This window comes from Mastomys coucha, unplaced genomic scaffold, assembly GCF_008632895.1.
Source record: "Mastomys coucha isolate ucsf_1 unplaced genomic scaffold, UCSF_Mcou_1 pScaffold5, whole genome shotgun sequence".
Lineage (NCBI taxonomy): Eukaryota > Metazoa > Chordata > Mammalia > Rodentia > Muridae > Mastomys > Mastomys coucha.
In genome coordinates this window covers 89985801-90013166 of record NW_022196911.1, presented here as the reverse complement: position 1 = coordinate 90013166, position 27366 = coordinate 89985801, and the positions used below count along the sequence as shown (strand labels likewise).

Here is a 27366-nt window from a genome sequence, read left to right as displayed (position 1 = left end):
GCATGCAAAGCCAGTAGCTGAAAATCCAATCCCGAATTTGGAACTCAAACCACAGATCCTTGCCTGGAATGAGTCAGTGGTATAAGAAGGTAGGCTCCTTGACAAAGGGCAATAGGAAAAAGGAACTGAGGCACCTGCACAGAAGGATACAGGTGTCTTGTTAACTGCTGAGTGCTAAATGATCTCATGAGCTCTTGCAATGAAGACTCTCGAGACCATCACTGTGGTGCCAAGGGGGAAAACCTGGCTTCGGAACACTTACTCTACTTTGGGGTGTCTGTGTCTGACATGCCCTGCTGATATCTCCAAAGACGCAATTTGCCTTCTTGCTTGGGAAGAGTGATGCTATGCTTTGAAATCCTATCAAGGGCTGGAGAGATGGCTCAGCAGTTAAGAGCACTGACTGCTCTTCCTAAGGTCCTGAGTTCAAATCCCAGCAACCACGTGGTGGCTCACAACCACCTGTAATGAGATCTGAAGCCCTCTTCTGGTGTGTCTGAAGACAGCTACAGTGTACTTAGATATAATCATAAATCTTTTTTTTTTGTATTTTCAAGACAGGTTTCTCTGTATAGCCCTGGCTGTCCTGGAACTCACTCTGTAGACCAGGCTGGCCTCAAACTCAGAAATCCATCTGCCTCTGCCTCCCAAGTGCTGGGATTATAGGCAGGCACTACCACTGCCCGGCAATAAATAAATCTTAAAAAAAATAAAATAGAATCCTATCGAAAGCATAGAAACCTTTTGGACTCCATTCCCCAAATTACTTGTTGTGTGCATATGTTAATTTTCCTTAGTTCTGTGTCTGTTCTCCACTCATGTACTGAGTTTGGTTATTGTTATAAAGCGTTATGAGCAACAGGTGTCAAGTATGCTTGAATGGTATCTAAAAATGTCACCTTTACCACTGTTTTCATGATTGTCTCAGGCTGCATAGGAATGAAATTCTTAATCTTCCTGTGTTTAATTTTCAGGATAAGCATTTGACCAGGACTCAAATGCAAATCTCCCCCAACATGCAGCAGCTCCATGCCCAGTTAATTTTGTTTCACCAAGCACTGAGGTGTCTTCTCATCTATCATGCCTGTCTGTCAAAAGGCAGGCACTTTCTCAGGCCAGGCCTCTGCATAACATAAGGTTAGCAATGCTCTCCACAGGGGCTCTCTGCAGATCCCCTATGAATTTATGAGCATGGACTTAGAAAAACTAGATGTCATGAAAATGACATTAGGCATGAAGCTAATGACCTCATCCTATAAAAACTATAAGAAACTGTCTTGCCAAGCAATACAGGCTGCATAGGGGAAAATATTATTTACTCCTTTAAGGTAGCATCAGGTTTACAGTATCTTAATCTTCAACTGTCCTTGAATCAGAAAATAAGGGCTGTGAAGTTGAGGAGTGTGGGGGAACCTCACAAAGAGCATAACTGGCGAGAGTGAGGAAGCTTTGTCTCCTAGGAAACAAGATGTTTGGGACTCCAGCTAGGCTGCTCTCATTCTCAGAAGCAAATGTTACCAACCTGAGGATCAGAATCACCCCGGTAACTCAGATGCAAGCAGGAACAACCTTGTTGTGCAATAGCTCCCAGGGTAGATCATGGCTACACTTCCCTCTTCTGGCCCGACTGAGAACTGCAGCTTCTGGATGAGACTCCTGCACCCAGAGTCTGGACATTATTTTGTCCTCCTCTATTTTAGGGCCGGAACTCAAATCACAACTCTTCATCTCTGTGGGTGGAAGCTACTATGCTGCTTTCAGCTGGCCCAAAAAAATCAAAGAGCTGAACTATCTGGCTTCATGTCTCCTACCTCCCTTACCCAACCCCACTGGATGGTCAGGAACCTGCCGAAAGGAATGTCTCTTAGCCTATGAGATCAAGGCCAACCTAGTCTGTACAGCAAGCTCCAGGCAAGCCCAGGCCAAAAAGTGAGAGCCTCTTTTAAAAGAATAAAACAAAGAATAAAGACAAGATGATGATTATTATGAAGAAGTGGTAGTAGCAGCCTCTGCTAGGCATGACAGTGCCTACTTAAATCCTAGCACTCAGGAGGAAAAGAAAAGGGAAGAACCCCACTCTTCTTATATTTTGATTTTTAAAATTATCTCCGTGTGTGTGTGTGTGTGTGTGTGTGTGTGTGTGTGTGTGTACACGCATACATGCCAAGGTCAGAAGATGGCTGGTAGGGGTCATTTTTCTTCTCCTACAATACGGATGCTAGGGACTGACCTTAAGCACCTTCATCTACTGTGCCAACTTGTGGGTACCAGATCTCAGCATTCACCAAATTTCACTGCTCTTGAAAAGCATCAAATCATGTTGGTAAAAGGTAAATGCCTCCGCACTAAGCTGTGTACTTACACTGTGCCCCCGTGGCCCCCTGTGATCATTCATGCTCTCACATCACCCGTGTCAGAAAGCCGTACTGTAGCACAGGGTTTCTCTGTGTAGCCCTGGCTGTCCTGGAACTCACTCTGTAGACCAGGCTGGCCTCAAACTCAGAAATCCGTCTGCTTCTGCCTCCCAAGTGCTGGGATTAAAGGCGTGTGTCACCACTGCCTGGCTGTAGCATGTCTCTTACCAAGACTGAGGGCACAGGTCTTACTCAGCACTCCTACCTGTCAATTAAATGTCCTCCTGACCAGTGCCACATGTGTACTCAGGAACCACAGACATGTCTAAATGTCCCCTCTGCTCACTTTTAGCTAGTGCCAAACAACCATAATCTTGGTCTCAGAAATGACGTTTTGTGGGACATATTACTGAACTTCCTGATAAAAACCAAGTCTAGAGCCCCAAGAAAGATAAAAACAAAGCACACTAGACTTCACACATGTTTCATATACATATTTATATATATTTCATGTACAAAGTTACATTCCGAACCCCAGGGATTCCATAATAGAAATAAATACTGAAATAACTACATTGCTAAATGAGCTTTTTACGCATAGAAATGAAGCCTTGGCCTCTAAAGACAGCAAATGGGACATTCTAGAACCCAATTTTATGAGGCAAGTAAAGTTCTGGATTTCTAGAACGAAAACAAATTTAGGACATAAACAGTTAAAACATATTCAAATATCGAGAAATATGTGATAATATTAATAAAACTTCATTTTTAAGAGAAAGACAATTAGTGTTACAGAATATCATAACCCTGTTAGAAAAGCATTTATGATTTCAACATTTATTTCCTTCTCTTCCCATCTTATAAAGTGGGGTGCAATCAGCCTCTTTCCCAACATGATCAATTAAGAAGAACCCTAACCTGGTTGAGTCCTTTGGTAATAGTCATTAATACTTACTAGGAAATAAATATCCATTTTCATGGCATCTGCAAGACACGCATTCTTTTTAGAGAATATGAGGCATTTTGTTTTGTTATAAAGGCTGCACATTAAGTGGTCTCTTCTCAACTCCACAGGAAGTGAACGATGCTACAACTGAGTGTATTTTACTTTCTACAGTAAACACATTCCATCTGAATAGTAACGCACTGCATTGCTCTATGCCGAAATGTTTTAAACTCCTTGCAAGCTGCAACTTGTAAGAGATACAAGTTTGGATTTACATGAGTTAGAGAAAGTTATTCTCCAAATTATGTCGTAGAAAGCAGTCTCTGTCCTTTTATCTCATAAAGATTTTTACCTGCACTTCCTATCGTGGGTTAGGTCGAGACATACAATGCTGCTGTTTTTATAGCCCACCAATGGCTGTACACTGGTAATTCATATGGTTCAGCCTCATATAGAACCCATATAATCCAGATGTAACAAAATGAGAACTCAGCGCTCTGCCTTCTTCTTTAAAAGTCAGTTTTTGCATGGGAGGCCGCCTAGAGGCACTTAAGCCCTCTTGGCCCTGTGGTGACAATGGCATTTTAGACCTGCCACTGTTTGCAAGCAGCTTATCCTGGTATTTCTTCCAAAGATCACCCCCTTGACTATGTGTTATGGGGAGAGGAAGAGGAGCAGAATTACAAGTGTAAGCACAGCTCTGAAACAAGTGGTGCTTCCTCCTTCGCTTTCCTTAAAACAGTGTGCAGGGCCACTGGTCTGAGATCTTATGCAGAATCACCAGGCACCTGCAGTCAGCAAGTGAAGTCAGCATCATTACAGTTCAAAGAAACAACTGTAACCAGGGCAACACGTTTGCATGTTTCTTTGTTAGTTACTGCGTTACTCTGGACCACACAAACATGTAAAGCGCTTCTCAACAATGGTGAGGGGGTCTGACCCTGGGACACTTCTTGGGATTAAAATTTTCTAAAACTTTTGTGTCTCCTTATGAATTTATACATTTCCAATAATGTTAATAATGCTTTTAAAAGTATTTGCCCCAAATGATTCAGATTTAAAATAAAGACATAGCAAACAAGCTAAGGAAAAATGATCTACTCCAAAGAATAATGAATAAGTAAATCAAACAAAATATTAATTATCCTTTATACAGCTTTATCAAAACAGGTGTTTTTCTTTTAAAACATACAGGGCCACAATTTTAGAGTGTACCCAATGTGCTTAATGATAGAAAACCTCCCATGATCACTAGGTCCTATGTATTTTAGGATCTAGCCTAATCATATACATGTGAAAAAATTCCCTGGCATACCTTTTTACAGATATTTTTGTATCACAGTTTGGGGGAAGTCCCTGGTACTCAAGAATGCTCAGACAATTAGAGATGTGTATTTGACTTCTGGTCTATGAGGTGGTCCTTCCAATGACCAGAACACCTGTTTCCTGTATGTTTTTAAGAGATCACATAAAATTATGTTTAACTTTGCTTGCAGCAGTAGGTAAGAAATGGTAAATCATATATTTTCAAGAAGCTTGAAAGAGGAAAGCAAGCTTATAGCTCATGGTTTTGGAAACCTCCTAAGGTTACCGGTTAAAGCTAAATGTGACCCCACTTTCTCAGATGGATGTCACAAATAGAGACGAGGAGCACTGGCTCTGCCTGCTTCACAGCACTTCCCTTGGAGATGGCATTTAAGCGGGGAACAAATGCTGAAGATTATTTATACCAAGCAAGTACTATGTGTTTGATAGTTTTATACAGAATAAAACAAATCAACTTTCCTAATCATTCAGCATTCAGCAAACAAGGCAGAATCCATGGCCACCACAGTGTCCCCTCCTTGATAGGTTAAGAGCAGCCTAGGGACATGTGATGTGGCTAACAGGTACATTTTTTTCCATGGAAAAAACTGAATCCACTATCACCATCCTCTAGGACAAGGAATACAAAACACAATTTCCTTTTAGAACATCCTTTCGGTATTGAAATGTCCTCAACACTTCCCAGATTATTTTCCAAACTTCAGATAATACATTTCTTAAATGTCAGTATGAAAATGGGTGAAATTAATCTAAAAATGAGAATATTCAGAGAAGCAGGCTTCATAAACTTTAGAGTTCTAGTGAGACAGGAACAAGAAAATTTAAATAGTGTAGCCTTAATTTCTTTAATATAAAACCCCCCCAAGTCTGATGAAAACAAAGTTTTATATACCATATAAACAAGATTTGTCAGAATTGAAAGTGAAAGCTAAAGTACTTTACAGTTAGCTCTTAGCCCTCTTGGGACATTCAGATAAATCCTGATAATCTGTCTATAATTAGTGCATCAATTCTATAATACACTGGGGAAAACTCTACTGTACTTCATGGTACAATTTCATTAAGTCTTTTCCATTAGTTCCATTATTAGTGACAGGTAAAACATGGCCTCATCAATTAAGTAAGTGACATTAGACTGTGGCAGAGCAAACCACATCTGGATTGCTTTCTGTAATTCACCAGTTTGCAGAAAGTAAACCTTCTTTGATTTGTTCATGATATACTGAATTTCCCATTAACACTGGTGCAGTAAACTAGCTTGCTTCCTCTGTATTGTTACCATAGAACAGATTTTGAAATATAAAGGTAACAGGGGAAAATGCTCACATATTATGTGGTGAAATGTCTTTCACAAAAAGAGCATTAAATAAAGGGAAAAGGGAAAAGAAACCATGCAGAAGAGGCAACTTCCTCATCTCCACCTGTCTCTTACGGACTCATTCATTGCCACACATCACTTGCCACACTATCAGGTGACTCCTCTCGGCTTTGGTGACTGAAGGTTCCAGTGGAAGATCCTCTCCAAGAAGTTCAGATTCTCCACCTTCATCACCTAATGGATCAAAAGGAAACTGAAGTTAGGTAGAATACAGATGATGTGAACTGGACTCATAGTTGGCCTATGAACACAGTGCATGTGATGCCTAGGATGGCACAAAGCATGTGTGATTTCTACTGCAGAGAACACAGTAAAGAATACCAGGGGGCTGGAGAGATGAGAGATGGATGGCTCAACGATTAAGAGCAGCAGACCTGAGTTTGATTCTCAGCACCCCTGTTAAGGTAGCTCATAACCATCTGTAACTACAGGTCTAGGCGATCTGACTCCCTCTTTTGGCCCCCAAGGATAGACACACAGACACACATACACACATACACACACACACACACACACACACACACACACACACACACACGAAAACTAGTTCATAATACTATGCTGGACAGTCATTACAACATGTCTGTCTTAGGGTTTTATTTTATTGCTGTGAAGAGACATCATGACCAAGGAAGCTCTTATAGGCAAACATTTAATTGGGACTGGCTCCCAGTTCAGAGAACAATCCATTGTCACCATGGCAGGAACCACAGCAGTATATAAGTAGACACAATGCTAGAGGAGCTGAGAGTCCTACATCTTGATATGAAGGCAACCAGGAGACTCGAGTCTATACTGAGCAGAGCCTGAGCACAGGCGACCTCAAAGCCCCACCTCCACAGTGACACACTTCCTCTAACAAGGCCACACCCACTCCAATAATGCCACACCTCTTAACAGTGCCACTGCCTGTGGCCAAGCATTCAAACACAAGAGTCTGTGGGGAATCAAACCTACTTAAACTACCACAATGTCTGTTCACTGATAACAGAAATGGGAGATGAAAAAAACAAATATATTCAGTTATGTGTTTGTTCAAAAAAACATTCTACTCGTTTATTTCAAATTAAGAAAACATAAATATAAATAAGGTCCACTATAAATGTCGCTTTTATATTCTCTGATGAAGTGATAAGTAAGTGTTGTACTCAAGCTGTGCAACTACATGGCTTGGTGGAGCCCAGAGAATTTCCTTCTTTGTTCTAACTATCCCTAGGCCTGGAAGCTTCTAGCCTCCATACAATCTAATCTCCAAGCCTGGTTCACCTTGAAGGCTTCAGCTCCTAGTCTCTACCTGCTAACCTAGGCATAGAATGTTTCAGCCTCTGAAACTTACTATGAAATAAACTCATTCTTTCTAGCTCTTTCTGTTTTTTTTTTTGTTTTGTTTTGTTTTGTTTTCCGAGACAGGGTTTCTCTGTATAGCCCTGGCTGTCCTGGAAATCACTCTGTAGACTAGGCTAGCCTCGAACTCAGAAATCCGCCTGCTTCTGTCTCCCAAGTGCTGGGATTAAAGGCGTGTGCCACCACTGCCTGGCTCTAGCTCTTTCTGGGCTGGTTTAATTCAGCTGTTCTGGAGAGGGTCAAACTCCTCTCCAAGCTGACTGATTCAAATTGGCTTCTCTCAGCTTCTGACTGAATGTTCTGCTTGGAAAGTCTGCCTCCGAACTCCAAAAACTGAACTGTTCCAAACTAAATTGAATTCAATTGACTCTCTCTCCCTCTCTGGTCTTTAAGAAGTCTTTTTTTCCTGACTGTTTTGAGAGTTGGACGTATCCTATCTCTGATTCATTCTATCAAACCTTTCTCTGATTCATCACTGCCTGCCCAGAAATTTGACATCATTGTTTGGGATTAAAGATGTGTAGTAAGTGCTTGTCTGTAAACCAGCCAGATGGATTGAATGTGTGTATTCCAGCGGATTATATCTTTGGATGTGATCCCTTGTCAGAGCAGCCACATTGCTGGATTAAAATTTCTCTGCAGCCCAGGAAATCCTGCTGATTCTCAGAGACCTGGGGTAAATTTTCGAGCTAAGACAGTGAGTACTGGACAAGTACTGGTTCTCCTCTTCACAAGCTCACAGCAGTCAGCTCTGCTGTGCAGAGCAAGGCTATTCTGGTACAATCTAGCTGACAACTTGTTTAGTGGGATGAATTTTTCAGTAGAATCCTAAAAATGTGCACACTAAGAAACAAAGATATTCCACTGATGCACTGGAATTTTGAGTTTGGCAAAAGAAAATGACACCATTGACTAAAAACAGAGGAAGAGAAGCAATAGAATATATGCACTTTCTCTGCAAGCCATTTTCCTGTACATCTCACCCCCATCCCCAATATGCACAGCTTTTTCATGTTAATGTCAAAATAGAGTAAGCATGCTCAGGTCAAAAGTCCATTTCCTCCAACTAAAATATAACCAAATATCTAAGGAAAAAAATAAGTTTGGCTCTTTTTTTGTTTGGTTTTGGTTTTTCAAGGCAGGGTTTCTCTGTTCTAGAACTGCTTCTAGAACTGCTCTAGCTGTTCTAGAACTCACTTTGTAGACCAGACTAACCTGGAACTCACACAGATCTGCCTGCCACAGATCAAAGGTATATACCACCCACCATCACACAGTTGCATTTTTAAAAGGATTTATTTATTTATGTATATAAGCACTCTATTTGCATCTATGCCTGCATCAGACAGAAGAGAGCATCAGATCCCATTACAGGTGGTTGTGAGACACCATGTAGTTGCTGGGAATTGAACTCGGGATCCCTGCAAAAGCCGACAGTGCTCTGAACCACTGAATTTTTCTTTACCCCCCAGCTGTTTTTGTTTTTTTGTTTTTTTTTTTAAATATTTATTTATTTATTTTATGTGTACGCGTACACTGTAGCTGTACAGATGGCTGTGAGCCATCATGTGGCTGCTGGGAATTGAACTCAGGACGGCCACTGCTCACTCAGTGTAATATACTGTAGTTGTCTTCAGGCGCACAAGAAGAGATCTCATTACGGGTGGCTGTGAGCCACCATGTGCTTGCTGGGATCCGAACTCAGACCTTCGGAAGAGCAGTCAGCGCTCTTACCTGCTGAGCCATCTCACCAGCCCTGTTTTTGTTTTTTTAACATTTAGTTATTTTTTACTTTACGTATATGAGTGGTTTTACCTGAATATCTATGCACCATGTATATGCAGTGCCCAAGAAAGCTAGAGGATCCCATATAATTGGAATAAACCTCTAAGTGTGTACTGGGGATAGAATGAGGGTCCTCTGGAAGAGCAGCTAGGGCTCTTAACCACCAAGCCATAGCTCCAGCTCCAAGCTTGGCTCTTAAATTTTAGAAATGTACAATGGTGTTGTGGAGCACACCCTTAATTCTGCACTCAGGCAAAGATGAGCAAACTTTGTTGAGTTCTAGGACAGCCTGGTCTAGAGAGTCAATTGCAAGCCAGCAGGACCACACCACCTTATTTCAAAAACCAACAGCAGCAGGCTACAATGGTGAAGACTAAGTGGCTGAGACAAAGGTTGCTGGTTACATGCCTTTTAAGCTATTTTGAAGACTGTTACTATCTTATTTCCCAGGGTCTCTATATCCTATAATTCAAGTTGAGCCCTTACAAATATAGGACTTCTGAGATAAATTATTGCCAAAACATTACAGAAAACGAATAAGAATACCAACAAGATGAAATTCAAGGTGTTTTTTGTTGTTATTGTTTTGGTTTTTTGAGAGAGTATTTCACTTCGTACTTCTGGTGTCCTGGAACTCACTGCTCAGACCAGGCTCCATCTGTCTCGGCCTTTCAGGATGGTGAGAGTTAAAAGCACTTACTACCATGCTTTGTTTTTAAAAACAACATATTCACTATTAAAACTAACGTCTGTTTAAAAAACAAGTGTATTTTCCAGGCTGAATTACTAGAGATACTGTGAAACCTGGTTAAGTAATTTCTACTCTATTTGCAGAATCTGTAATGAAAAACATTTAGTGGAGGTGGAAAACTGCAGAGATCCGACCAGCATATTCTTTAGTGTGACTCCAACTGCCACTCTGCACTCCAAGAAAAAGCTACCATCACCCTAGCTAAGGAGAGTCCCTACAATGCCTTCCCATAAAACATTCCTGTGCCAGTCATTAATTACTTGAAATGCTTTAAAACTCTTCTGTTGTTGCTGGCATCAATCTCTAAACTTTACATTAATATTTCTGTCTCACAGGAGCATGCCATGAACCTTCAACTTTCATGTTCTGGTTTATACTGGCCACATGTGGTACACTGCCACTGATAGGACCCTGCATTTTCTACTATGATAGACTTCGTAGTGTATTCTCTACAATCATTTAATAGCTTCTGTTTGACAGGTCATTAAGTTACTAAGACTTGGGCTGGAGAGATGGTTCAGTGCATAAGAGCACAGACTGCTCTTCCAAAGGTCTTGAGTTCAATTCCCAGCAACCACATGGTGGCTCACAACCATCTGTAATGTGATCTGATGCCCTCTTCTGGTGTGTCTGAAGATAGTCACAGTATACTCATATACATAAGGTAAATCTTTAAAAACAAAGTTACTAAGACTTTTGTGTTTAGACTAGTGTGCTTCTATTTAGCAAGCACACATTTGTGCTTCTTTTTCCTTCCCCGTGTTTTGGCTGCTTCCATGTAGATAGTGCTCTGAGTAAACGCATGACTCTCTATTAGCTAAGGACTCCTCACCATCCTACTCTATCTCTACCACTACCAGCTGACTCAGATATCCATTTTCCTCACTCATTTCCACATCTCTTCTACCCAAATCTAGCCACATTGCTCCTCCATTTCAAGTTCTGCAATTCTCCTTTGCTTAAAAGATAAACACAAACTTTATTTGTGGTGCTCTGAATAAAAATGGCCCCCATAGATTCACAGGGAGTGGTATTATTGGCAGTGTGGTCTTGCTTGAGGTTTTAGATGCTTAAGCCAGCTCCAGCAGCTGCTGTCCACTGATCAGAACTCTCGGCTCCTTCTCCAGCAGCAGAAGTCTGTGTGTACATCATCATGCTCCCACCATGATGAGAATGGACTAAACCTCTGAACAATAAACCAGCCCCGGTGAAATGTTTTCTTTATAACAGTTGCTGTAGTCTGGTGTCTCATCACAGCAATAGAAAACCTAACTAAGATACTTGGGGGGAAAAAAACCTTCTTTCTGTCTAAATATACACAAGTATATATATTATATAAAGGTTTCCCATAACTCATCTTACCTTCCTTTCTAGGTAAGAAATTTAGCCAGGCAGTGGTGGTGCACTCCTTTAATCCCAGCACTTGGGGAGGCAGAGGCAGGCGGATTTCTGAGTTTGAGGCCAGCCTGGTCTACAGAGTGAGTTCCAGGATACAGAAAAACCCTGTCTCGAAAACAAACCAAAAAAAAAAGAAAGAAAGAAATTTATACTTTCTGCTTTCATCTTTTTAAAAGATTTTCTTTAAGATGGCTTTAATCTTTAAAAATCTTTAGTCACAGGCTAGTGAGATGGCTCAGCAGGTAGGAGCACCGATTGGTCTTCCGAAGGTCATGAGTTCAAATCCAAGCAACCACATGGTGGCTCACAACCACTCCGATGAGATCTGATGCCCTCTTCTGATGCATCTGAGGACAGCTACAGTGTACTTGTAATAAATAAATAATAAATCTTTAAAAAAAATCTTTAGTCACACTGGAGGTATATGATATGCTCAGTGATAAAACATTGTCTAACATGCATGAAGTCCTAGTTTCAATACCCAACACTGAAAAACAAACAAACCTACAGAATCACCTTAGCTGAATCAGGAAGTGCTAATCCTCCCCCTAACGAGGCCTTTAGATTACTGCCACCTGACGCTGACTCTTGTCAAGCATCATTTCTTCTCTACCTCATCTTCCCACCATGGGAAGAACTAACAACTCTCCACTACGACATTTACAGTAGTGTAATAACCTTTTAACAACCTTAGCTCTGTACTGGTCTATAAAACCTACTGGAAGGAAGGAAGGGTTTGATCCCAGTACTTGGAAGGGAGAGGCAGGCAGATCTCTATGAATTTGAGGCCAGCTTGGTTACATAGCCAGTTCCAGGACGGCATGATAGACCTCATCTTAAAAACAAACAAACAAACAAACAAAAACCTATTAAAAGGGAACGAGTGACTGATTTGTTTCTACATATTAATTTTAGGGCTGGCAGGCACAAGGTGAGAAAGTGAACAGATAAAATAATTTTGACATTGGGCTGGAAAGATGGCTCAGTGGTTAAGAGCACCAACTGCTCTTCCAAAGGTCCTGAGTTCAATTCCCAGCAACCACATGGTGGCTCACAACCATCTGTAATGGGGTTCAATGTACTTTTTTTTTTTAAGATTTATTTTATTTATTATATGTAAGTGCACTATAGCTATCTTCAGACACCCCAGAAGAAGACATCAGATCTCATTATGGATGATTGTGAGCCACCATGTGGTTGCTGGAATTTGAACTCAGGGCCTTAGGAAGGGCAGTCAGTGCTCTTAACCACTAAGCCATCTCTCCAGCCCCCCAATGTACTCTTCCGGTGTGTGTCTGAAGACAGCTACAGTATACTCATATAAGTAAAAATAAATAAATCTTTAAAAAAAAAAAAAATTTTGACATCAAGTTTTATGAAGTATTTTTATTTATTTTGTGGGTGAGAAAAAAGGTTCTGTGAGGTTGGGTAGTTTGCTCAGGGCATATAATTACAATTCTTCAGTTCTTCACACAAATCTTAACATGGGCCATTTGCAATTTATAATGCTCTTTCAAATGATTTTTTTTTTTCGAGACAGGGATTCTCTGTGTAGTCCTGGCTGTCCTGGAACTCACTCTGTAGACCAGGGTGGCCTCTAACTCAGAAATCTGCCTGCCTCTGCTTCCCAAGTGCTGGGATTAAAGGCATGCGCCACCACTGCCCGGCAAATGATTATTTTTTTATGAAAGAAACCCATACACATATACATGTAGAGGCAGAAAAACACACAAAATCCTTCTGCAAGTTAGAGATACAAAGAGAACTCGTAAGCCACTATCAGAGTGATTTCTTGTTCACCAACTCTCAGAGCACAATGGAAACTGACTTCCCAGAACCAAAGACTTACCCATCCGGAAGTCAATGTAGCCTTCTCCTCCACTGATGACAAGCATAGACTTCAAGGGCGTCTGGCTGCTAGACTCCTGTGCAGATGACCCTGCTTTGTCAGCTGTTAGGTCTGCTCCACTACTGCTACTCTGTGGGCTAATGACCTGACCTATTTTATACAGAAACAGAACAGTGAATATCACTCATCACAGATGCAGGTAGGGAATGCTATTTTTCTATACCTTTTCAAAGCTAAATAAATCACATGGTTGATTCCTGAATGCAATTGAAGTACTAGGAAGGGTGTAGGAGGATGGTCCTGAGTTCAAGGCAGTGTAGGCTACCAAAATCTTGATTCAAAAATAAAGTTAAGCTAGACAGCATCCTGACTGCCTTTAATCTAAGGGCTCAGGAGGCAGAGGCAGGAGGATCTCTGTGAGTTGAAGGTAATGAAGCCTGCTCAAGGTAATGAGTTTGAGGCTGGCCAAAGATGCACAGTAAAATCTTGCCTCAAAAGTTAAATGAAAAAGTAAATATTTAAAATACACACACACACACATACACAGAGTATACATCAAGACACTAGGAACACTGGTATCTTGAGTAAACCAATTATAAAGTAAACAGGAATAGATAATCTTCAAAGATTAGTGGAAGACACATATCTCCTACTGAGATATGTGATTTCTCAGCTTCCTGATGTCACACTGACCCTATTATTATGGATTCCAATTCTCTGGAACTCTTCTATAAGTTGCCTTGGTTATGGTATTTTACTATAATAATAGAAAAGTAAATAATATAATATTTTAAATATATTTCAAATTCATGCTCTTTTCTTCATAGTTAAGAAAAGTATGTCTTATTTTTAACTTAAGAGTATGCAAATAAAGTTGCTGCCAAATGTGTCATTTGTTCTAAAGTTCAAATTCTAAGATAGAATCTTTGAGTATGAAATGTCATAGAAGAGAGAAACCTTTACATATTATTCAGAATATGAACAATTGAACAGTGTCCAAGACATTCCTCTTAGAGAGCTCTGCCTGTGGGCTGGGGAAGCAGAGCATTTGCCTAGCATGTGTGAGGAACAATGTTCAGTCCCCAGAACTGTGGGTGGTGTGTGTGTGAGAGAGGGGGACAAAGAGAGCTCTGACTAGGAGATCCTTTTTTCCTTTTCAGAATCTGCTACCCTTTGTCAAATCTCACAGACTGCAAGCCTCTAGGGACTAGTAGGACACTGTCCTATGATGTGATGTACTATAAATTTATGTTTTTAATTGAAAGTGGATGGGGGGTAGTATGACAGATCCTCATGGGGCTCCATTACTGCAATGCTCAAGCTTACTCTGGAATCCATTAAGTCTTCTAGAAACAACTTCTATAGTAGAGTCTGCAGTAGAAGGCAAAGCATTCACAATGAAGCTAGTACAACAACTTCACCCTTCAGGCTAACTGGCCTATGACAAATAACAATATTACTAGTTCCACTTTTAGATTTATACTCCAAAAGAAAAGTGCACATATACAAGAAGGTTCAACATTGGGGCTGGAGTGGCTCAGCTAGTACAGGCCTTGATCCACAAGTGAGGACGAGCATGGATCTCTAGCATATATATAAAAAGATGGTCAAGGTGGGCATGTGTGATACTGGAATAGGGCGCAGGTACAGGCGTATGTGGTAAACAGGTGATCACTGGAACTCACTGACCAGCCGGTCTAGCTAATCAGTGAGTTCTGGATTCACTTTAGGACTCTATAAAAAATATGGAGAGCAATTGAGGAAGGCACCTGACACTGACTTCAGCCTTCACACATGCATGCATGCATAAATACATACTATACACAACACACATACACAGTATGGTGAAGCACATCTGTAATTCTAGCACCCAGAAGGCTGATTAGAGGTATTGAGAGTTCAAAGGCAATATGGACTGTACAGTGAGCTCCCAACTAGTCTCTGCTATCTAGGTAGACTGTGGTGTTTCAGGCTGGCTTTAAACTTACTATGTAGCCAAGAATGACTTTGAATAATATACTGGGACAAAATATTACCACTGATTTTCAAGACTAAGCAATACCTCCAAAATATCTGTTTTAGGGAATAGAGGAGAGGTTGCAAAATAACTTCATCCAAGTAATCTATTTTACTCCAATCATATCTCCTTTATAGAGCTTCCTTAGGTATTGTATTGAAATTGTGTGTAATCCTAGTAATTTAGTGTTTGGAGGGGTGGCAACATACAAGGAAGACAGATGCAATTACATGGTTATCTCAACAGAATGATCTAACTCACCTGGGACTGCCACAAAGAATTTCACAGCATCCCGGTGCCCGTGGAAACAAAGCTGTGCATGTGCCATTGAACAGTAGGGTATAAATGTCCCTGGAGTCACTTTGTCACTGTTCTCGTCACCATACACACGGATTACACTTCCAGGACGGTTTCCTGGAGTCCCTGAGGTTTTGTTTGCTGTAACAGAAAACCAAATACCAAGTATTTTCCTCAAGAAAGTAGTATTGATACAAGAGGTTACTGGTTAATCCTTATGACATTATCTAAGAGCTACAGGCATTGAGATAACGTAAGTGCAGCAACGCCAGCTCAAGGCAAAGCTGGAGAGAGATACAGCATGCTAGTTATTTTTAAGTACTTCAGTAATGGAGTAGGGGATTTTGCCAGTCTAGCAGTGACTAAGATTCTATTAAGTTGAGGGAAACCATTATAGTAAACAAAACAAAATTGAATCATAGTTAAATCTGCTTAGTTTTGTTTTTAGTCCTTATTAAAAGGAAACTAAGCATTATATAGACAAAGGTATGTTCTTAAATATGATCTTTATAGTTCATCTTCTTATTTTTTTTTCCCTCATGGTAAGGAGCAGGAAAGCTTTCTTAAAAGAATCTCACCAAGACACTTGCATTTATGCCTACCTGACAGTTTGCTGGATTCCTATAGAATGGCCAGACTTACAAAATACCCCTGATTCCATGGGTAAGTGAATGAAAAAAAAAAAGATTGATAATAGAGTAAATAATGTAGATTAATGACAGCTTTAAGAGATGTTTCATGTTTTTATTGGAAGAAAAACCAAGTCTGAAAGAAAGTTTAGCTGCAACAAAAGGTGATCAGTAGACTAAGCTGCTGAGCAGTTGGTGGCTATGTAACAAACGTTTAAAGTAAAAAAACAAAAAGAAAAACAAATTCTGCTGCAATGCAGTGACTGCGAGTAGGTGACACTGAACAGCATTTAAGAGGGTGCTCTAGAGATGAGGAGACAGCCTCAGAGTGGCTCCAAGAAGCCAGGAAGAAGTTTGGTTCTGGATCTGCACTTACCCCTCAGCCCCAGTAAACGTCCCTGGTGGAGGATTACGGCTGAAGTGAGAGAGGAGGAAAGGGGACATGGGGAGGTGCACGACAGAAGGAGAAGCATCACTGTGAGCCGCACTCAGCCTCTGCAGTGTGGCCCTACTGAATCATGCCAGCCTGGCAGAGCACCAAAGAATGGATGGTTCTTACCAAGGCTTCTATAAAACACCCTTGCTCGAAAAACGATGATTTGGCTTGATTTATTATGATTTTATGAAACCATTCTAGTGAGACAATCAAAACCCTAAGAATTGATGTGGAGTACATACTAAATTTTCTTTCTCAGTCTACCCAAAAGAAACCATCTCTAAATAATTAAGCTAAATGCAACCCTCTTTTAAGGAGAAAAGGTAATTTAGACATCTTGGAATGTCTTAGGTTTAAGAAGTGTTTTGAACATGTAGACCTGTAAGTAACTGCACAAAAAACAAGGAGGGACTGAGAACACAGAGCCTTTAAGGGCTCCAAATCCACCTTCTGGTGTTCTTTCCTCCCTTCCACTGAACAAGGGAATTTGCTAACTTATTTGATGGACTTAGAGCATCCCTCCTGCCCCAAACTATTCCTTGCCTGTGCATTTTGTAACACAAAAACACTTAATGGATGATCAGTGATTAGTGTAATGGAATACATATGAGGAACATACAAGATACATTTTGTTCTCTAAAATAATAAAGCCAATCCCTTTCAAACAGACAGCCTGTCTTCAGTACGAGGAAAGAGTCTGTGATCTGAGATTTTTCCCACAAGTTTTTTTAAAAAAAATCTCAAATACAACAAATGGGATAGCCACAACCTTTAGCCAGAGTGAGTTAAAACTATGATGAATGAAATGCAGTGTTTCTGAATACTGGTAAAATAAGCTCAAGAGAAATGGACCTTTTATATCAAAGATGGAATAGAGCTACGACTCCTGAATTGAGATAAAGGGCTTCCTACAATGAAAACATTGAAATATGGACATAGTTCAGATACTTACAAGCTGATTCTGTAGTTTGTAAACTGATTTCAGCATTGTCATAGATTAGCCAAAATCTAAACAATTCCTTCAGTTTGAATTCTGGATATAATTATTTCTTGCAATTCTTTGACTTGTGACAGTTATTTTAAAATATACTTACTTTCTGTCAATGGGATGGAGATAATGACACCATTTCCAGTCCCCACCCACAAACGATTGCAAGACACCATAAGAGCTGTTATCCTTACAAAAGAGAAACCCAGTTTTCCAGTACCTGTAGGGCAGGGAAAGGAAGGGCAGTTTATTGAGAAACTAGAGCAAAATTCTAAATCCCCAGGAGTCTCAAGTTTAAAAAGAACAAAGAAAACAAAGAAAACAAGTGTGCTGGAAAGGTGTGAGTGTGTGCTGTCTAGAAAGGCTCTGAACTAACTATGTAGCCAAGGATAAAACTGAACTTGTGATCCTTCTGCCTTTACTTCACAAATGGTTTGATTATAATGGAGTAGTGGTGGTGTGGGTAGGCACCGCCATGTTCAGCTCATAGCAAACTCTTATTGGTTATACTGTTTGACAAGTTCGTTTTTTTTTCTTTCTTTCTTTCTTTCTTTTTTCTTTTCTTTTTTTGTTTTTTTCAAGACAGGGTTTCTCTGTATAGTCCTGGCTGTCCTGGAACTCACTCTGTAGACCAGGCTGGCCTCGAATTTAGAAATCCGCCTACCTCTGCCTCCCAAGTGCTGGGATTAAAGGCATGTGCCACCACTGCCCGGCCCAAGTTTTTATATTTTAAAAGAATTTTTGTAGTTGATCTTATTTTCAGGAAACATTTGAGACAAACATCATTGACTCAAAGAATTGTGGCTCTGATCACATGAGCAATGTAAGAAGCAATCTTAACTCCTGTTCAGCCTAAGCTAGCAATTTTTAAAGAAAAATGTCTCTTTAATGATTTATTTTATGTATGTTGGTTTTGCCTGCATATATGTATGTGCATCATTCACATGCCTGGTACCAGCTGAGGTCAAAAATGGGTGTCAGATCCCCTAGAACTGAAGTTAAAGATGCTTGCTGAACTGCCATGTGAAAGCCAAACCCAGGTCCTCTGCAAGAGCAGCAAATGTTCAAACATTCTTAAATACTGAGCCATTTCTCCAGTTTAAGCTAGGAATCTTTAATCAAGAGTCAAAATACAACCCTAAAATTCATGTATGCATGCTTCTAACATGCTTGATTCTACAGAGAGAGTTGACAGCTAGTCAGCTTCTCTGTGGTCAATGACCAAAAAAGGATAAAAATTATTGAGAGAGATCAACCTTTCCTTAGGAAGTGAGTCCTTTCCTAGTATCTCAAGCAGTCACAGAGCACTGAATTTGACGTTAGAAGTACAATAGAGAATAAGAGCAGAGGCCCCTGCCTCTCCTGGGGTTTATCTATAGGGTAGGAACAAAAATCATATTAATATGGATGCAATCATACTACTGTTAAACCTATGAAAAGAAAGGACAGCTGGGTGTAGTAACATATACCTTTTATCCCAGCTCTCAAATGGCAGAGGCAGAGGCAGAGGCAGAAAGGTCTCTGTGAGTTTGAGGCCAACCTGGGCTACAGTGAGACTTTGTCTCTCCTTTTTTGTTTTGTTTTCTTTAAATATTGGACCTAAATAAAGGTCCCTCTTCAATATGACAGAAGAACCTGACAGTAAGTAAACAAAGACCGAGAAAAACTTTCAAGGCAGAGGATACACAGTACATGTGAAGCACACAGTACATGAAAGAGTTCACAGTACATGTAAAGGCACTCAGTATATGTGAGGGCACACTGTGCATGTGAAGGCCCTGAAATGGGAGGAACTTGTCAATATGGGGAGACTGAGAAGGGAAACTAGTCTAGACCATTCATGTAAGGTCTCCTTGTGGTGATCCAAATGTCACTTAGCCTAAAGGCTAGAGTCAAAGTGCATCAAAATATGTTTGCACATTATTTACTATGTAGAGAACAGAATAGTGTAGAAAGAAGAAGACAAGTTAGGAAACACAAAGTTATCAAATGGGGAAAAGTACAGTAACCTGGCCTAAGGTGATAAAGGTAAAGTATTTGACAGAGTTCCAGGTCATCAAAAGATGTAAGGAATAAGGAGGAGGAAAAAAACCAAAACATATTCTAGTCAAGAACCATGCTATTCACTGGCATTTCTATCCGATACTTCCAGTGATGACAGTTAACTATTTATGTTATAATGTATTCAGTGACTCTCTCAGAGCATTAGAGGAGAGTGAAGGTGTACTGTAGTTGTAGACCATCTGCTCAAGATTTACAAGGCCCCGAGTTAGTGTCACAACACTGCGTAAACAAAATAAAGCACTCCCACTGATTTTCAAAAAGAAAACATTTTGGAAGCTTACCTAACATTTTGCTTACATAAGGCTCAATGTCCACATCCTGGAGATGTTGGTATGTGTGTGCATGATAGAGGCGGAGCGTGGAATCCAAACGAATGGAGACCCATACACCATCACCCACCCATGCAAGCTGCCGTACTTGGCTCTCCTTCCTGGGGTGCGCATCAAATGATTTCTAGAAGAGATGTTAAATAACGAAATTATTGTTTGTTCTGTTTTTCAGGACAAGGTTTCCTTGTGTATCCCTGGCTGTTCTAGAACGCCTACTGTATGTGGACCAGGATGAGCTTGAACTTAGAGAGCTGCCTTCTTCTTTCTCTCAAGTGCAGGGACTAAAGGCATGTACCAGCACATCTGACTAATGAAATTACTTTTGTCTCATAGGAAGTCGTTTAAAACCTACTAATCTGGGGCTGGAGATGACTCAGTGGTTAAGAGCATTGTCTGCTCTTCCAGAGGACCTGGGTTCAATTCCCAACACCTACATGGCAGGTCACAACTGTCTGTAACTCCAGTTCTAGGGGGTCCAACATTCTCAATACAGACCTACATGGAGGCAAAACACCAAAGCATATAGAAAAAAAACAAAACTAAACTAAAAAACCCCTGCTAATCTGCATAACAATCTGAAGACTGTTTAGTAAAGGGGCCTAAATTTGCTTATCTTACAAGACTGTTCCACCACAGAATGCAACCACCACCACATAAATAAAAACAAAGGACCAAACAGTAGTTGGGCATGGTGGCTGACACCTGTAATCCTAGCTCTTGGAAGTCTGAAACAGGAGATCTGCTGTGAGTTCATGGCCAGAGTCAGATTGTGGCTCAATAGTGAGACAACAACAACAAAACTAAGTGGAGTTGGGCTTCAGCACTATACAGAGGATTACCTTAAATAAACAATGCTGGCCATCCAGACTATGCATGGTGTTCAGAGAGGTGATGTCAGGACTTGGCATTGTTACAGAGCAGTCAACGAGAAGTAAGATCTTATGGATAAATTAAAAGGAACGCACATTGTTGCATAAGCATGGTTACCTGTGGGATGGACTCGGCAGAAGGGGTGGCTATGGAGACAAGGTCTTGCTATGTAGCCTAGGCTACCTTAGCCTCATGAGTGCTAGAGTTATGGAAGTGTGCTATCATATCTAGCTTTAACTGGAAGATTCCTAAGGAAGAAAATGAGACATGGGGCAGAAAGAAATATAAGTCTCACCTTAAAACTTTCTTATTGTAATCTTTTTAAGACAGTAAGAATGGATACATTGTGACCAAAATTTAAAATCTTGTTTTTATAAAACTTTTCACTGTGATTTTATTTCTCAATCTGTGAAACTTATGCAGATGAATGAATGAATGTAGGGTAGAGGCAAAGGGACTTATGAGTTCTCTCAACCAGTCCTTGTATGACTAGACATATCAAAAACCACATATTCAGCCAGCAAGATGTTGCACACGTAATCTCAGCACTCAGGAGGCAGAAGCAAGTGGATCTCTGCGGTCATCATGGTCTACATAGTGCATTCCAGGATAGCCGGGGCCACTTAGATATAGACTTCGTCTCAAAAAACACATACTTGAATAAAATACATACAAACCTTTATATGTGAATCCTCTGTCCTTAAAAACAAAATAAAATAGAACTAAAAACAACCAAAAAAAAAACTAATCAAAAAACAAAAACAAAACCCCATCATTTCCTAACCTCATAGCCTAGAATGACAAGGGAAGTAAAGGATTAGAGAAAGCTGAGACATCCAAAGCTATATATATCTGAAGTGCCCTTTAAACACAGATCTGGGAAAGAGTCTCTGGGAATACCAATTCAGTATGTACCCAAAATATAGGTTAACTTGCCTCTATCTTCATAGCCTTTGGTTGAACCACATAGATTTTGTTCCTATAGCCACACCAAACTTTGTCATGCACCACAGTCATGCATCGTATGGAGTGATGAGGACGTCCAAGGTCTAAAAGGTGATAGTTTGACAGGTCCCACTGTCCATCTTTAAAACAAGAAGCAGATTATAGTTAATCACCCCACTTTTTATTGATGAAGTACTCAAAGCACCATGCATTAAGTATAGCTTTATCTGTATAAGCTACAGAGCTGGAAGAGATAACAAAACATCTGCTCCAACCTGCCACTCACTACTGGATTCCCTTTAAAGCATGTTTCCAAAAGTGATAATGTAGTTTGGTATGGTGGTGCACACCTTTATCACCCCACTGGGAGTCATAGGCAAGCAGATTTCTTTGAATTCAAGTCATCCTGGTTAGTTCCAGGCTAACCATGGATACTTAGTGAGATCTAGTTTTAAAAGAGCAGTTTTGTGACAAATCATAGTTTATTTGCATATGGTAAGTCTTTTTAGAATTAGAATGGACTTAGGGCTTGGGGCATGACTTAGAAGTAGAGTACTTGTGTCACACATGCAAGATTATGGGTCCATTCTTTAGTAGCATGTACCTGCCCACAACATGCACAAGAACAGATAGTTACTCGGGGGTTATATCCCTGTTACTTGCATTCTGATGATTCTTAGGTAGAAATTGAAGGCAACTCATCGCTAGCATGTTAGGAACTAGTCACACAATCTGAGTATAATTTATAAATCTGAAATCCAAAATGCTGAGAAATTAAAAACACTGAGGGCTGACATTGCACAAGCATTTAATCACCTATTAGTGTGTAGTTTTTTTCTTTATTTTTTTTAAAGATTTATTTATTATTATATGTAAGTACACTGTAGCTGACTTCAGACACACCAGAAAAGGGTGAAAGATCTCATAACAGATGGTTATGAGCCACCATGTGGTTGCTGGGATTTGAACTCAGGACCTTTGGAAGAGCAGTCAGTGCTCTTACTCGCTGAGCCATCTTGCCAGCCCTAGTCTGTAGTTTTGCCTAATGGAAAGACAATGAATAAATACAACCCTGACTTTATTACATTTCCACGTATTTTTTGTTTTTGTTTTTTTTTGTTTTTTTTTTTAATATTTTTCGAGACAGGGTTTCTCTGTATAGCCCTGGCTGTCCTGGAACTCACTTTGTACACCAGGCTGGCCTCGAACTCAGAAATCCACCTGCCTCTGCCTCCCAAGTGCTGGGATTAAAGGCGTGTGCCACCACTGCCCCAATATATAGTAAGTTTAAAGCTAGCCTAAACTACATGAAACCCTGCCTCAAACAAGGACAACAACAACAAAATTGTTCTAACAATAAAAATTATCTAATCAAAGTACTGATAGGAAAACCAAATCCTTCAACAGGAGAACAAGTAGCTCAAAGTCACCCAGCACATTAGTGGCAGAGAAGGCTAGACCCTATCTGGGTTTCTGGGTTCCTAGTTCCTAGTGTAGCCCTGGCTGTTCTAGAACTCGCTCAGTAGACCAGGCTAGCCTCAAAATTAAGAGATCTGCCTGTCTCTGAAGGTGTGTACCACCACTATCTGGCTTTCTATGTCTTTTCAAATCAAGTAGTTTTGTGTATGTTATACCTATCATCCTTTACAAATCCTTCATGCTAATTCCACTTTATTGAAACCCACTGCATATGTAGGATCATCACCAGCCCTGTGATAGACACTATATTTCTGGAGGTTTTAGCATTAATTACATCTTACTGAGCTGATAGTCAACCTATAGGTAATCCTGACTCCTTAGAAATCTCTTGTGCCGGGCGGTGGTGGCACACGCCTTTAATCCCAGCACTTGGGAGGCAGAGGTAGGCGGATTTCTGAGTTCAAGGCCAGCCTGGTGTACAGAATGAGTTCCAGGACAATGTTTATTCTGCAAAAATAATTTTCATTCTACTTATTAGAACTTATATTATTTCACTTTTTCCGATCTTTCACTGACTAAGTGTCTGTGAGTAAGTGATTAAAATGCTGGCCTCAGTTTCCTTCATTACTGTCAAGTAAGGAAGATGAAAACAGAATTCCTCATAAGAGCTTGTGATGATTTGAAGATGCCTGGCCCAGGGAGTAGCAATGTTAGGAGGTGTGGCCTTGTTGGAGGAAGTGTGTCATTGTGGAGGTGGGCTTTGAGACCCTCCTCCTAGCCACCTGGAATTCAGTCTGCTCCTAGCTTCCTTTGGATGAAGATGTAGAACTCTCAGCTTTTCCTGTTCCATGCCTGCCTGGACTATGCCATACTCCCACCTTGATAATAATGGATTGAGCCTCTGAATTTGTAAGCCAGCCTCAATGAAATATCTGTCCTTTAAAAAGTTGGCATGGTCATAGTGTCTGTTCATAAAAGTAAAACACTAACTAAGAGACAGCTTGTGAAGTTTAAACACAGAAAATTCTAAAGAAGACCAGAGATGGCAACATACAACCTTCTCTCTGTGATGACATAGTCACTAACAAGCAATCTCTACATATAAATCTGTCCCAGGGGCCTAAGTGCCACCTCCCTAACACATCCGTATGCCAACAAGGACAGGGGTTTCATTAAAACCCAATTAGTTAGTCCTTTTTACATATTTGCTTGACCTTCAACAACATGGATAATTATTTTTGGATGGCACACATAGCAAGGTTAGTTATAATGACACGTATTTTCCTTAATTCATCCTGTTTGAGACAGACTTTCTCAAGTTACTACATCTTTGCCTATGGTTGTAGAAGTAATCTAACAGGAAAGATGATAAAACTGTACTTGACTGAAAGATAACTGGGGGCTTATGAGCTAGAAACAATTAAGAGCACTTACTGATCTTGCAAACCATGTTTAATTCCTAGGATCTACAACAGATGACTCACAACTGCCTTTGACTACAGTTCCAATGAATCTGATACCCTTTGGCTTCTGTAGGAGCATGCATATTTATAGTGCATGTAAACCATGGAGATACATGCATACACAGACTTTTTTAAAAAAGTAAATAAATCTTAAAAAAATGGTTTTTAAGCCAGGCTTGGAAGCACATATTTATTTTTTTGTTTTTTTTCTATTTATTTATTTATTTATTTATTTATTTATTTAATTTTTACACTCCAGATTTTATCACCTCAATTCAGTACTGGGAGGCTAAGATAAGAAGACTGTTAACTCTAGGACAATCTGGGCTACAGAATGAGGTTTTTTCTCAAACAAAATAAAATTTTTCTTAAATGAAGTAGATAGAAATTATTTCTTAGTAATAGTATAGGGTGGGGCTGGAGAGATGGTCCAGAGGTTAAGATCACTGGTCGCTCTTCCAGAGGACCTGGGTTCAATTTCTAGCACCCACATGGCAGCTCATACAACTGTCTGTAACTCCAGTTCTAGGGGATCCAACCCTCTTATATAGACATGCATGCAGGCAGAATACCAATCAAAACTTACATAGTAAAAATAAATAATTAATTTTCACAAAAGATTTATTTATTATATGTAAGTACACTGTAGCTGTCTTCAGACACACCAGAAGAAGGTGTCAGATCTCATTACGGGTGGTTGTGAGCCACCATGTGGTGGCTGGGATTTGAACTCATGATCTTTGGAAGAGCAGACGGTGCTCTTACCTGCTGAGCCATCTCACCAGCCCAATTTCTTTCAAATGTAGTAAGCCAATCTCCTTGAAAATGCTCCGGAAAGCAATATTTTGGTGTATGACATTATAAAAACTTACCAACTCCTCTGTGGAAGATTGCCAAGGTGCCATCAGCGAGGGCCACTAGTACAATTCCTTTCACATGTCTGCAAATAGGAAAAAGGATTCAGAACCTCCACTTACAAGTACAGACTGGCCCACATGTTACTGAGCTGGTGCAGACCTCTCAAAGGGCCAGCTTGTCATGAAGGACGAACACGACACTTGAGCATGTGGCTCACTGCGACATCTTGCTATGGAAACAGCATGTGTGCTCATCTCAGGGTGCTGCTTTCTAGCCCAGGGCTTCTCCTTTCATCAGACCTCACTGACTCTACAGACCACACACATCTTGACTGGAACAGTTAGTTCTGTATGTAGCAGCTTGTGTTCTCATGCTAATTGTGTTACCCAAATCACCTATTTACGATGTCCTGTACATAGGCTAAATGAAGCCTGCCCCAAGTTGGCTCTGACCGGGAAATAAAGTTGCCAATGGGCAATGGCTAGGTAGGGTGAGAGGCAGGGCTTGTAGGATACCCAGGTAAGAAACACAGGGGAGAGGAGAAGGGATTCTGCCATGAGAGGGGTGTAGGAAGGATTCACCATGACAGAGAAGCAGAAAGGTCAAAATTAAAGGCCCACCAACATGTAAGAATATGGGAAAGTGGCCCTAGGAGTCACTTCCCAGATTGGGTCTGGGGTAGCAGAGATAAAATATAGATTTAGCAAGTATTAATTCAAGAATACTGGAGCGGAGTGTGTGATAGCCACAGGGAGGTTTGGAAGTGCCCAACCACTGAGCTAATCAAGGCATATGAAAAATATAAAGGTTGTGTGTGTGTGTGTGTGTGTGTGTGTGTGTGTTTCACTTGCAAATCCAAAGCTCTTGTGGGGGTGGGGTGGGTGCAGAGCATGTGAGACCTGCCAGAAGCTCAGAGTAGATTAATGATTTACCGCTATACCTGTATATTTAGGAACAAACTGTTGGAATTTTGCTTGTCAACCTATGAAAAAGGAACTAGTTGCCGGGTGGTGGTGGCGCACGCCTTTGATCCCAGCACTTGGGAGGCCGAGGCAGGCGGATTTCTGAGTTTGAGGCCAGCCTGGTCTACCGAGTGAGTTCCAGGACAGCCAGGGCTACACAGAGAAACCCTATCTCGAAAATCAAAAAAAAAAAAAAAAAAAAAAAAAAAAAGAAATAGTCTGAAGTAAACACAGAACTCTAAAGTGAAGATTCAATCTGGAAAGTTCTCTTCTACTTAACGTTTTGTACTCTACTTCCCACTTTAGAACGACATTCCCATTCAGTTTCTCTAGCTCCATTAAGATGGTTGTGGTGGTCTGAAAGAGCTGTCTCCTATAGTCACAGGTATTTGAATACTTGGTCTCCAGTTGGTGGCTTTCAGAGTTTAAAAGACTTGCATCATTGCTAGCTTGCTCTGTTTCTTTCTGCTTGCAGCCTAGATATGAGCGTGCTACACCCTGATCCAGCCTGCTTGCTGCCATGCTTCCCTGTCATGATGGAGTCGACTCTTATCCCTCTGGAACCGAAGTCCAAACAAATTCTTCCTTCTGTATGTTTCCTTGATTGTGGTGTTTTATCACAGCAATAGAAAAGAACTAGGGTGCCAGGCAGTGGTGGCGCATACCTTTAGTCCCAGAACTTGGGAGGCAGAGGCAGGTGGATTTTTGAGTTCGAGGCCAGCCTGGTCTACAGAGTGAGTTCCAGGACAGCCAGGGCTATACAGAGAAACCCTGTCTCGAAAAAAAATGAGGGGAGGAACCTCAAGCAAATAGGCACAGGGGAAAATTTTCTGAAGAGAATGCCAATAGCTTCTGCTCTAAGATCAAGAATTGACAAGTGAGACCTCATTAAGTTGCAAAGCTTCTGTAAGGCAAAAGACACTGTCAACAGGACAAAACGGCAACCAACAAATTGGGA

The 27366-nt window shown here is 40.6% G+C and overlaps 1 protein-coding gene across 11 annotated transcripts in view; it reads right to left on the bottom strand.

Annotated features, from left to right (window-relative positions):
- Positions 1-2833: 2833 nt before the first annotated feature.
- The window catches only part of Spag9 (sperm associated antigen 9), a 131644-nt gene continuing 107111 nt past the window's right edge, over positions 2834-27366 (bottom strand). For 3 of the 11 annotated variants that reach the window (XM_031353514.1, XM_031353516.1, XM_031353520.1), the window contains 8 exons: positions 25461-25528; positions 21698-21846; positions 19844-20015; positions 17605-17718; positions 16451-16489; positions 15410-15586; positions 13132-13281; positions 2834-6178 (listed from right to left, as the gene is read on the bottom strand). In XM_031353514.1, coding sequence (XP_031209374.1) covers positions 6063-6178; positions 13132-13281; positions 15410-15586; positions 16451-16489; positions 17605-17718; positions 19844-20015; positions 21698-21846; positions 25461-25528 — 985 coding nt within the window. In that variant the 3' untranslated portion in view covers positions 2834-6062. The remainder of the gene's footprint in view (positions 6179-13131; positions 13282-15409; positions 15587-16450; positions 16490-17604; positions 17719-19843; positions 20016-21697; positions 21847-25460; positions 25529-27366) is intronic. The other 8 variants (XM_031353515.1, XM_031353524.1, XM_031353519.1 and 5 more) reach the window with 3 other exon arrangements.